Here is an 11,298-nt window from a genome sequence, read left to right as displayed (position 1 = left end):
GAATTACTTTGTTTTCCCGACTGGATGCTTGAATAATAACTCTGCTTGGTCCCTGTGGTCAGATTTTCCTCTACCAGTAGGTCACATACACCTCACTAAGGCATCTAAGGAGCTTGCTTCTTCCTGTTCTTTATGCCAAGTGAGCACTTTGTCATCAACATAGCAGACTAGCACAATGTTCAGTAAGATGCTAAGAAATCAAAAATCTCTACCAGTCTTACAGTAGAGAGCTAGAAAATTGATTGGCCTCTGCAAGATTATGAATGTGTATTCTAATTTGCTAAATAAAAGCAAACTGCTTTTGTGGTTCTTGCAGGTTGTTATAGAGGGGAAAAAAGTATTTCCCAGATCAATAGCAGCTTAACAGTTACTAAGGATTATAGTCCTTCACTTTTCTAGGATGAGTTTATGAACTTAACTGTCAAACTTCATATGGTGGCAGCTCTGATGGCCATTCCAGAGAAGGAGTTCCCAAATTGCTTTGGGTGGACTAGGCATTGGCATTAGTGCCTCCCAAAGGGAGTACTTCAAAGATGACTGTAGTGATATTGAGCAGTGAGGTATATAGAACTTTTTCTAGGAAGCATCTGTGAACTTAATTGTCAGATTTCATATATGGGAATGTCTTCCTGATTTCTGGCATCCAATTACAATGTTTACTCAGCCCTCGTGCTGAGTTAGATCCTCAAATTTGAACTGTATCCATGTTGAGGTGATATTTTGGCTTCCATCTATATGCCTTTATTTTATTTTTCAATTTAGTTGGAAGTTGGCCAGGAGAAAATACTGTTATTATGTCCCTCCAAGATCCCAATATTTTTGAAGACAGAAAGGGTTTAAAATGAGGAATATATTAAGACAATGCAGAATAAAGCATGCACATTTCTTTTAATATATAAACTTGATGACTGTCATAAATATAAATCATTTCTTTCAGTATTCATTCTAGATACCAGAATACAGGATTTATATACTGTAAATATTTCTCCATTGAATGTTGACATAAATATTTCATATCACTATTTGTGATCTATAAATAAATAGTACATAAATCATCAATTTCTTAAAAATTTGAGACTTCTATGTGTTCATTTATAAAACCTGCATTTTATATCTGTCATAGTCACAATTTAAAATTCATTGAGATCTGCTTTCATCAGCTTGCTGAAGGTAAGCTTATACTCACAAGCAAGCTAGTTTTGATATACAGTGATAAAAAATTTACAATATTTGTTTGAAGGTACGTGAAGTTTCACAACTAATAGACTATGGTACAGATGGAGAGAACTTTGGAGGTGTTGCAACCTAGTTGGTCCTGTTTTAGAGCCACCCATCCCTAAAGACACTTGAAGGTCATGATGGTTGGTTGCTGGTGTTTTGTCTTGGCCTATTTTTGCTCTTTCACAATACAAAAGCATTAGTTGCTGCTAGGGTCACAGTGATGTTACAAGTGGGATGAGCAGATTTCACTGCATAAAGAAAGCTACACCAATTTAAAAAGGTACATGGCATCAATCCCAGAAAGAGAGCCATCCTTTTGGTTCTTGGAAGAAGTACCCAACAAACAAGCTGATGATTACCATACCTGATTAGGATGAGAAGCCCATCACATTTTTAAGAAGCTTCCTCTGGCAGCTGATGAAAGTTTTTAAACCATCCTAATTCCAATGCTCTAGATCAGCAGTCCTCAAACTTTTTAAACAGGGGGCCAGTTCACTGTCCCTCAGACTGTTAGAAGACTGGACTGCGGGTCCCGGGACAAGTCGGCTGCTAAGCAGGAGAGACAGTGGTGGCAAAAACATGTGGCGTGCCAGATAAATGTCCTAAGTGGGCTGCATGTGGCCCATGGGCCATAGTTTGAGGATGCCTGTTGGAAACATACTTTCTGTTCACCAGGTGCAGGTAACTCAAAATGGGAAGACACCCATCATTTTAAACAATGAGAAACTGAGAGCTACCTAGCTTGAAGTAACTTGTTTAAGATTGTAGAGTAGATGGGGAACTACTGAATTTCCTCAGTAAATTTTCTTCCATTTATCTTGAATGCTTGAAAATGTTTTCTTAAGTTTTTGAGAGAGAAGGAAGACCTCACAACAAGCTAAATTATAAATGATGTTAAGAATAATAGAGAAATTAAGAGTAAAAAGATGAGAATAATCCAAAAAAGAGGGTAAGTTTTAAGTAAACCTATTTTACAAATGGGTAACCATAGAGTTCTGTTTAATGCCTTTAAGGAACAATGAAAATATCAATAGATGCATTTAGACCATCCATTCTGAAGAACGCCTTCTTTTACACCATGTTTCTATTTGCTTTCTTAGAAAACAACAAATATATGCTGTGGTTATAAAAATAATGGAAGATAAATACTTTCCCCCCAAAAGTATATATTTTAACAGTGCCTATCTACAGTAATTATTTCACTGTATTTCTTTACTCTATGTCAAATAATAAATTTTTTGTTCTGCACCTCTGTGAAACTTTGTCCTTGATCTTTAATATGTGTGCTTTGGATTCGAAGACCTTTAAGGTATCTGTTTTTATTCTGCACTACTCTACCCTTAGTGCCCATAATTCAGTGATTTGGAAATGGGTGGTGAAACATTAGTCCAGTTGAATCATATTCTCCATCACCTATCACTATAAAATAAAATGCTAACTAGAAAAGAACAAAGTGTTTTCTTCCAATATATAATAATCACACTTTAATATCATAACAAATATATGATACACTTAAATTATAATACTTTTTTGATAAGACAATCAATACTCAAGCTAAAATACAGGGTACAAATATACTGAAATTTTAAGGAGTCCATGTTAACATTGATACTTCTCTTATTGGCACAAGCATTGAAGAGAGATGTGTTGCATTACTCATGCAATCCAAGAGTTTACCTCTAGCTCAGGGAAATTACAAATAGAGACCTGTTTTTACCAAAAGGTAGTTTTAATATCTAATTATAGTCAATGAAGTTATTCTATAATAAAAATCCATTACAATGCACAATATTCATTACAAATGGTAGGCTGAGATATTCTGTAGGATAGACATTCTAAAGGCTCTAGGCACATAGACTATGTTGTTTAACAGATATGTCCCAGCTTTTTGTCTATTTGTAAAAATCTAAACAGATGTTTTCCATCACACCTGATTTTGTTTTTCCAAAATGCAAACTTAATGACTTTGGGATTACATATAAAAAATGGTTTATTTTTCTATAAACTCTGGAAGTTAGCCAAGAACTGAGAGGAAAATAGGCTCTGGGCTGTCAGAAATCATGGTTAAAGTATTTACTTTATCAAAATTGAATAAATCCATAACACTCATTTTAACTTTACAGAGAATTGTATGTTGATTATTTCATATGTAAATTCTTAATGTACCCAAATCTTCCTGAATTACATAAAAGAGAAAATTTTATTACATTTTCTGTTCCATTCAAGTATAGTTTAAGCTGAAGAGAATAAATAGTATTAAACTCTTGCAGAAGACTAGATTAGCCATATCTTTTATACAATGTTCTCTTTGTTAGTACTTGCAAATACAGTCTATTCTGAACCCTTGCTTTGCATAAAAAGAATTAAAAACACCACTATTAAGGTGTATATGTAGGGTACATTAAATGTGCCACATGGCACACCTTTAAAAACTCCACGATATGAGTTTTATCTTTGATTTCTGCAGCCTTGGACTCATCTCATGATCCTGTGCCTCAATGTCAATCACATATGAAGTTCATTTTCTTCAATGTAGATATCACTAGGTATTGGCAATTTCTGACATGGAAGGAATATATACAAAGGCACAGACAAGAGACCTTCAGAAGCTACTCTTGAGAACGAGGGAGTCTTAAAATAGGCCTAGCCAGGTGTACAGTGCTCTAAACATCTCAAGGTGAGAGGGCAGTATTGACCTCTAGTCTTAACCAGTTTCTATGACAGGTCCATTTACTGTGGAGAAGTGACTTAAACAAGTTCTTTTTAGGGAAAGGGCCACTTTATGACTTGGTTATTATAATGACAAGCACACGTTCAACATAGTGGATTTCCTGAATGAGAGTTATTTTGATTTCAAAAACCATATTAGCTGTTCTTTTCTAAACCATACTCATATCTTGTTTATCAAAAACAAATAACCAATTATACTACCCCAAATTAAAAAGTGAACCTATTATTTGAAGAATATAGGCCTTTTGCCATATAAATAACTGTAGTAAGAGTTATATTTTATTAATCAGAAAAAAATCATAAAATGGAGATTTTATTTTTTTCTAAGTCAACAAGAGGATATATTGGAATTGTTAAAAATAAATATTATACTATAATCCAAAGACAAAAATGCATACAACAATAATCCTAACTAATAGACTTATAATGAAAATTGATAATTCACTGCTTCCCTGGGTGATTTCACATCGCTTTTACTTCATCTTTAGCATATTTTAATATGAACTTTTCACTAAGCAAATTAAATAGACTTTTTTTATTTTCTAGGCATTCAGGGTGATTTTACAACTTATCGATACTGTAAGAAATTCTGCAGTAATGTTGGCAGCTGGAGCTGTGGGATAAGGTGCAATCTTGGTCTTCCTATGTAGTTTCGGATACAGAGTCGGCAAAGTTGGCAGAGAGAGCTCGGGGTAGCTACAAGAAGATAACCGGAGAGTATCCGTTAGTTAAAAGAGAAATTAATTTTTCTGTGTTGCCAGATACATAAAATAAAGCCATAAAAGAAACTGATGCTTTGTAGTAAACTGAGATAGTATGAGACCACTATACTAAAGAAATTTATGTAAGCATTTATATAGCTTTTATCTATGAGATCTTATTATAATTGAGATATAGTCCATGTATGTTCTTTTAAACATTATGATCCTCACACTTACGAAATTATTCTTGCATTTAAGGCTTCAGAGACAAATTGTACTTTTTAAAGGAGATACGAATTAAAAGCCCTCAGAAGTATTACACACTAAAAGAGGAAATTTTTAAATTAGTTATTTTTCATCATATTAGGTTTATTATTTAAGGTAAGATATTTTGTTATAAAAAAATAAATAAAAAAGATATGTTGTTATAGTCCCTGGACAATCCTTAAGAAATTCTATTTTAGAACAAAAACCTTAAGGATGAAAATATTTCCTGATTATATTTCTTCAGCATGTTCTGGAAGCTGCATGCCCTTATAAAATGGGAGCGTGTTTCCAAATGTAAATTAGCCAAGTATTACATCAGAACTACATAGTATGCATTGTCAAAACAAAAAGTGAATAATGTAACCAAAGAAATATGATAGCTTAGACAAGAAAGGAAAATTAAAAACATCATGATATCTTCTTTATAGATAGAACCTAAGTTGATAAATTAACTACTTTGATAAAATAAATTACAAATTTTGTGCCACTATGACTATAGGCCTTTTCATGTCATCTATTATATTTTACTTTATTTTTCTTTATTATTTTTTGAGACAGCCTTGCTCTTTTGCCCTGAGTAGAGTGCTGTGGCATCATAGCTCACATCAACCTCAAATTCCTGGGCTCAAGCGAACCCACACGCCTCAGCTTCCCAAATAGCTAGGACTAGAGACACCCATCACAATGCCCATCACAAAAGCTAGTTTTTCTATTTTTTAGTAGAAACAGGTCACACTCTTGCTCAGGGCTGGTCTTGAACTTCTGAGTTCAAGGGATCTGCCTCACTTGGCCTCCCGGAGTACTGGGATTACAGGCACGAGCCACCGCACCTGGCAAAATCATCTATTTTAGGCTAGTACACATTTGTGCTTAGAAGTGAACACACATACTCTTCTCACCTTCATGTTGAAGCAGTATTCTTTCCACCCCACTACTGGATGTGGCCATGTCTATAGGTCGCATAAGCTCTGTATTTTTGGCATTGATGTCTGCTCCAAATTCTAACAGTAAGTTTAATATTTCCGTGCTGGATTGTTGAGCAGCTGCATGCAGTGGAGTGTCCCAGTATTTGCCTTTCTGTACCTCAGCACCTACAGGGAGTTAGGGAGTCATGATAAATATAAGCAAAAATTATTGGATGAGTCAGTTCTCTCAGAAAGGGAATGCATTTGAGGAAGGTACAAAGGGGACCTCAACTCTAACCTGTAATGATTTATTTCCTTATGTATACAGAGGGTGCCAAAAAATGCATACACATTTTAAGACAGGAAAAACTATTACCAAAAGATAAATACAAGTCATGTTTGCATTCCTCTTGTAATTGCAGAAGTCAAATATGACTTCAGGATTACAATTTTAACATAGTTTTTTTCCTTTTTTAAAATGTATCTACATATTTTGGGCCATATACACACTTCATATACCTTATAACTAAGAACATCTGAATAGGGGTGCGTACACTTGTTATATTGTTCTCTAATATTTTTTGTATGCTTGAAATGTAATTGAATTTTAAAATGATTTCAAAAGTAATCGTATTAACTAATATTATAAACAGTGCTATTGACTTTCATCATGATTGATAGCTCTAAGAATTATTTGAGAGCTTTTGCTCTTATTCTTTTCATTTATCTTAAAGCAATGGGGCTCTTCAGTTTCTTGCAAATCTTGTAAATCTAGATATGTGAGCTTTTTAGGTAAAATGTATATAGATTTTTTGCCACTTCTCATGTGGTTTAAGTCAATAAATATATAAAGGTACTGAGCCTCTTAAGTAGCAAGGCAATGCATGCAAAGTAAATTTTTAAAAAATGCTTAGATTTAAAAACCCCAATCCTACATGTTAAATTATTTTTTGTGTAATTATTTTATTTAAGTGCAAGGCCTGGCACATGGTGGTCATTTTATGCATGTGCAATGAATAAATACTGTTTCGTATTGCAAAAATAATAATCCCACTTTCTAGTACAAAATGGGCTACAACACCAAGAAATACAGATGTCCACCCATAAAAATGGATAAATTCTTTTCAACTCTGTTTTCCGAAACTATCTGTAAAACTAATGATATCTTAAAGAAGTAATACATTTTAAGAGTCCCTCCTGCTCTTTCCAAATTTCTTCTCCTCTCCTCCTCCTCCATTTTTTTTTTTTTTAAGACAGAGTTTCACTCTATCGCCCCCGAGTAGAGTATCATGGTGTCATAGCTCACAATAACCTCAAACTCTTGGGCTCAAGTGATCCTCCTGCCTTAGCCTCCTGAGCTAGGACTATAGGCACCCACCACAATGCCCAGCTAGTTTTTCTATTTTTAGTAGAGACAGGGTCTCATTTTTGTTCAAGTTAGTCTTGAACTCCTGAGCTCAAGAGATCATTCTGCCTCGGCCTCCCAGAGTGCCAGGATTACAAGTATGAGCCACTGCGCCTAGCCATCTTTCAGTAGAGTGCCATGGCATCATAGCTCACAGAAACCTCAAACTCTTGGGTTCAAGTGATCCTCTTGCCTCAGCCTCTCAAATACCTGGGGCTATAGGCACCTGCCACAACACCCAGCTATTTTTAGAGATGGGGTCTTGCTCTTGCTCAGGCTGGTCTCATGAACTCCTGACCTCAAGCAGTCTCTCCACCTCAGACTCCCAGAGTGTTAGGCTTACAGGCATGAGCCACAGTGCCCAGCCAAGAAATTCTTATTTTAATTGGTTATATTGTATAGGTAAAAATGCTTACAATAATATGAACGTTTTTAGCAATCAGATCTAATTTTTAAAGAAGATTATTCAGAGAAAGAAATAATCATTTGTGTGTATGGGAAGAACAGAAGATGTTTTAAAGAAAATACCAGCATAAAGAAGCTTCCAGACGCAATGGAATTGCTGTGACATACAAGCCACATAGAGAGGAGTTCCCAAATGAGGAATGTCTTGGTCAACATCTATGCCCCAAGAAATCAGGATGGCAAGACATTCATGGTGACCTGCCAACACAAGGTAGAGATGAGTGTCCACGTGCATCCCCCACGTGCACCCCACCCGATGCTTCTCCCTGCAGGATTATTCATTGAAAGATAAACTTTCTCCCTCTTATCACTTAATCCTGAAGCTAAGTTACCTTTACTGGCAGCCTCATGTGTGGGTGATGGAAGACATGACTCCAGCTGGGCTTTGGCACCATATTCCAAAAGAAGTTCTGTACAGCTTGCACTGCCTTGTGAACACGCGTTGAATAATGGAGTCACACCATCTATCGTGAGGGCATTTACCTAAACCAGCACCAAAATTCTAAGATTGCTAAATGATACATGATTAACTGATACGGTCACATATTTTCAGAAGTCATGCAATTTGCTAACAGAAATACCATGTCGTAGATCTGACAAAATCTGTTTAGCTCATAGATACATTGATAAGAAATGGAATACATTGAAAAGGAATAGAAATATGATGTGGTAGTTAATAAGAATGGGCCTACAACTAGAGGAAATAATGAAAAAATGCATACTTAGATGATCAAAAATTAGTTCAATGTAATGCTAATGAAAGTTGTGATGAAGCTGTATCACACTGCTAGCTTAAAATGCTAAAATGGGTAATTCTGAGATTTTGATCGATGGAAAATCATCCAAAATATGAGCAAATATTATAGGCAAAAAGATGTTCATCTTTTGCTATTTAGAGCCATGAAAGGAGGAAATAATACACAGAATATTCTATATCATTATGCATGCTATTCTGCAATGATTGGAAATCCTTTTTGGAGTACCATGAGAAGGCTGAGGCAATTCGAGAGCTTTATTTTCATTCTGCTATTTTTGAAAGCTACCGAGAAAGAAGGAAAAGAAGAGCAAAATGAGAGCTTTGTTTGATTCTCTCAGTTCGTAGATGTGAAATTGTTAATGTCTTTGAAAGATACTTACATTAGCTCCTGCTTCCAGAAGAGTTCTGGCACATGCCACATGACCTCCAAGGCAGGCTTCGTGCAGTGGGGTGACATGGTCTATGGTTACTGCATTCACATTATAACCCTAAATATGACAGAAGTAATCTTGAAATGTGGACAAAAAGTTACATAAAATCATCTCTATTGATGTCATCGAAGAGTGATCAAAGAACCTCAAGCAATCAATTTTCAGGTTAGCAGAAATGGCTGGTCCAAATGCCAGGAGTCTATCACTTGTCAAAACTCCTTAGCCCCATTGTTGCACCACCATGATGCAAACCATTTTTATTCCAAATAAACTCACAATATCAGACTAAAAGATTAAATAATATGACATGAGGTACTTTGTCTTCTTGATATCTCTAGTAATTCAATGTCTATTGATAATCATACTAAGTTCACAATAGGAAGAATGTCAAGGCCAAATCCTCATAATATATTACGGATCACCCATAACCAATAATACAAAAGGGACATGAAGAATCTTTAAATGAAGGCAAGAAAACAGATAATTAGCCCAAATCTTTGTCACTTGCAAATGACAATTTTTAAGATCCTTTAATTGTCCTTTCAAAGATTTTATGTTGCCAGTCAGGCATGAGGAACCAATCCCTCCTGCCACATGCTACAGTGACCAGCAAACAGAAGTGTCTGAGAAGTTTGAGCTTCCTTTCGCATGGGGCTTGCAGACCTATCAGTAGCCAAGAGATAAGCCCTGAGAAATATCCCAAGACCACTCTTCTCTCAAAGGACTGCATGACCCTTTCTGAGGATTACCCTTTAGAAATGAGTACTTTTACAGGCTTCTCCATCCCAAACAAGTGATGAGCTACACAAAATAGTTACATAATTATCAAAAAAAGGAAGGCCATGAAGAAGCCGCTCATCTCACATCTTCATATTATAGATGGGAAAATGGAGGCTCAGATGGTTCAGCTCAAGTACCAGCCTCAGGATCCAGGTCCTGAGTCCCAGGCCATGCTATTTAAACAGGGTAAAATAACCTTTCCTTTGAGAAAATCCCTTTCTCCTTGATAATGGGGACACGAGAACAATGACTCCCAGGTCTGAGTGTACATTTAAACCTCGCCATAACCTTGAGACAACAAGCCCAAACCAGAGTACTTTCTGTTCTATAAGGAATCTGTGCTTTTTATTTTTCCTCAGGTGAGTCTGATGAGCAGGCAGGTATAGAAATAATTGTCCTATCATTTTCATAGGCAATTCGCCATAACATATTAGAGATAACCATAATGTAAAAAACATTGTGTTGGCATCTGCCTGATTACCCCTTTCTGGATATTTTCTTACTGATCTGTCTATACTCATTGTTACAGAATTATGCATATTTAGGTTACTTACTAAATATTACATAAACGTAACATATCTTAAAGATCTACCAGTGAACAAATCCACTGTATGAGAATTTGAAATACTAAGACATATGATTATATCAAAACATTTATAAACAAGTTTTAAAGATAAATCAGAAACTACTGACTTGCCTGACATGACCTAAAATAAAAGGGCAGTAAGACTATGTAAGTGACTTTATTTGTGAGTTGATTCACTTTGATAATGTTTTATGTTCTGTGCCCATGGGAAGGGGGCATATTTTAAGTGATAAGTAATATATTACCTGTGACAATAGTGTTCTTAGAGCAAGAAGCCGTCCTTGACTTGCTGCTTCATGCAGTGGTGATCGATCTGCCCAGGAACCTGACAAAAATGAAAGAAAACAAAAATCTGAGAGTCAGGGTCAGTGCTAAAAGATGCAGTCAATTCCTATTTAATATAAATTATTCATGCTCAGTGTTTGAGCATGGCGACCCAAATACTTACTTATTCCACATACTGGGAAATTTGATTCTTACCTAGAGGAGCTAAGTATGCACTTTCCAAATCCAGAGAGCCATAATTCGTGTCCTGGAACTGACCCACCCCAGACTCATGGTGCCTTCTGGATGATTCTCCCTCATCATTAACCCACTAGCAAAACTTTCTGCTCTGCTGGCCTAGAGGTCTGAGTTCCAGAGGCAGAAACATTTCCATCAGAAGACACAACAATGATTCCACAGAGCTGCAAGTTGAGACCACCACTCAGCACTCTGGGTTCCTGCCCCACTGTTCAGCAGGCTAAAAAGGAAGCTGCAGTGTTGACTAGAGTGACAGGTCCAGGATACCGAGGGGAAACTTGACTCCCACCCACGGAGGAGCTGGGGAGGAGTATGTTGGAGCATGTGAGATCCCTCAGGGCAGTGGTTCTTAACCTTCCCAGTGCTGCAACCCTTTAATACAGTTGCTTATGTTGTGGTGACTCCCAACCATAAAATTATTTTCATTGCTACTTCATAACTGTAATTTTGCTACTGTTATGAATCATAATGTAAATATCTGATATGCAGGATGTATTTAGGTGACCTCTATGAAAGGGTCCTTCAACC

General features: G+C 36.1%; 1 protein-coding gene across 1 annotated transcript in view; it reads right to left on the bottom strand.

Moving 5' to 3' along the window:
• Positions 1–4,281: 4,281 nt before the first annotated feature.
• Positions 4,282–11,298, bottom strand: part of ASB5 (ankyrin repeat and SOCS box containing 5) — a 47,293-nt gene continuing 40,276 nt past the window's right edge. Inside the window, exons 3-8 of the mRNA XM_003792801.2 lie at positions 10,494–10,573; positions 8,832–8,939; positions 8,027–8,177; positions 7,758–7,892; positions 5,819–6,010; positions 4,282–4,647 (exon numbers count right to left, since the gene is read on the bottom strand). Of these exons, the coding sequence (XP_003792849.1) occupies positions 4,520–4,647; positions 5,819–6,010; positions 7,758–7,892; positions 8,027–8,177; positions 8,832–8,939; positions 10,494–10,573 (794 nt within the window). The 3' untranslated portion in view covers positions 4,282–4,519. The remainder of the gene's footprint in view (positions 4,648–5,818; positions 6,011–7,757; positions 7,893–8,026; positions 8,178–8,831; positions 8,940–10,493; positions 10,574–11,298) is intronic.

This window comes from Otolemur garnettii, unplaced genomic scaffold (assembly GCF_000181295.1).
Source record: "Otolemur garnettii isolate 467f Iridium unplaced genomic scaffold, OtoGar3 scaffold00061, whole genome shotgun sequence".
Lineage (NCBI taxonomy): Eukaryota > Metazoa > Chordata > Mammalia > Primates > Galagidae > Otolemur > Otolemur garnettii.
Note: the sequence above shows the minus strand (reverse complement) of the source record. Positions and strands in the feature narration are given on the sequence as shown.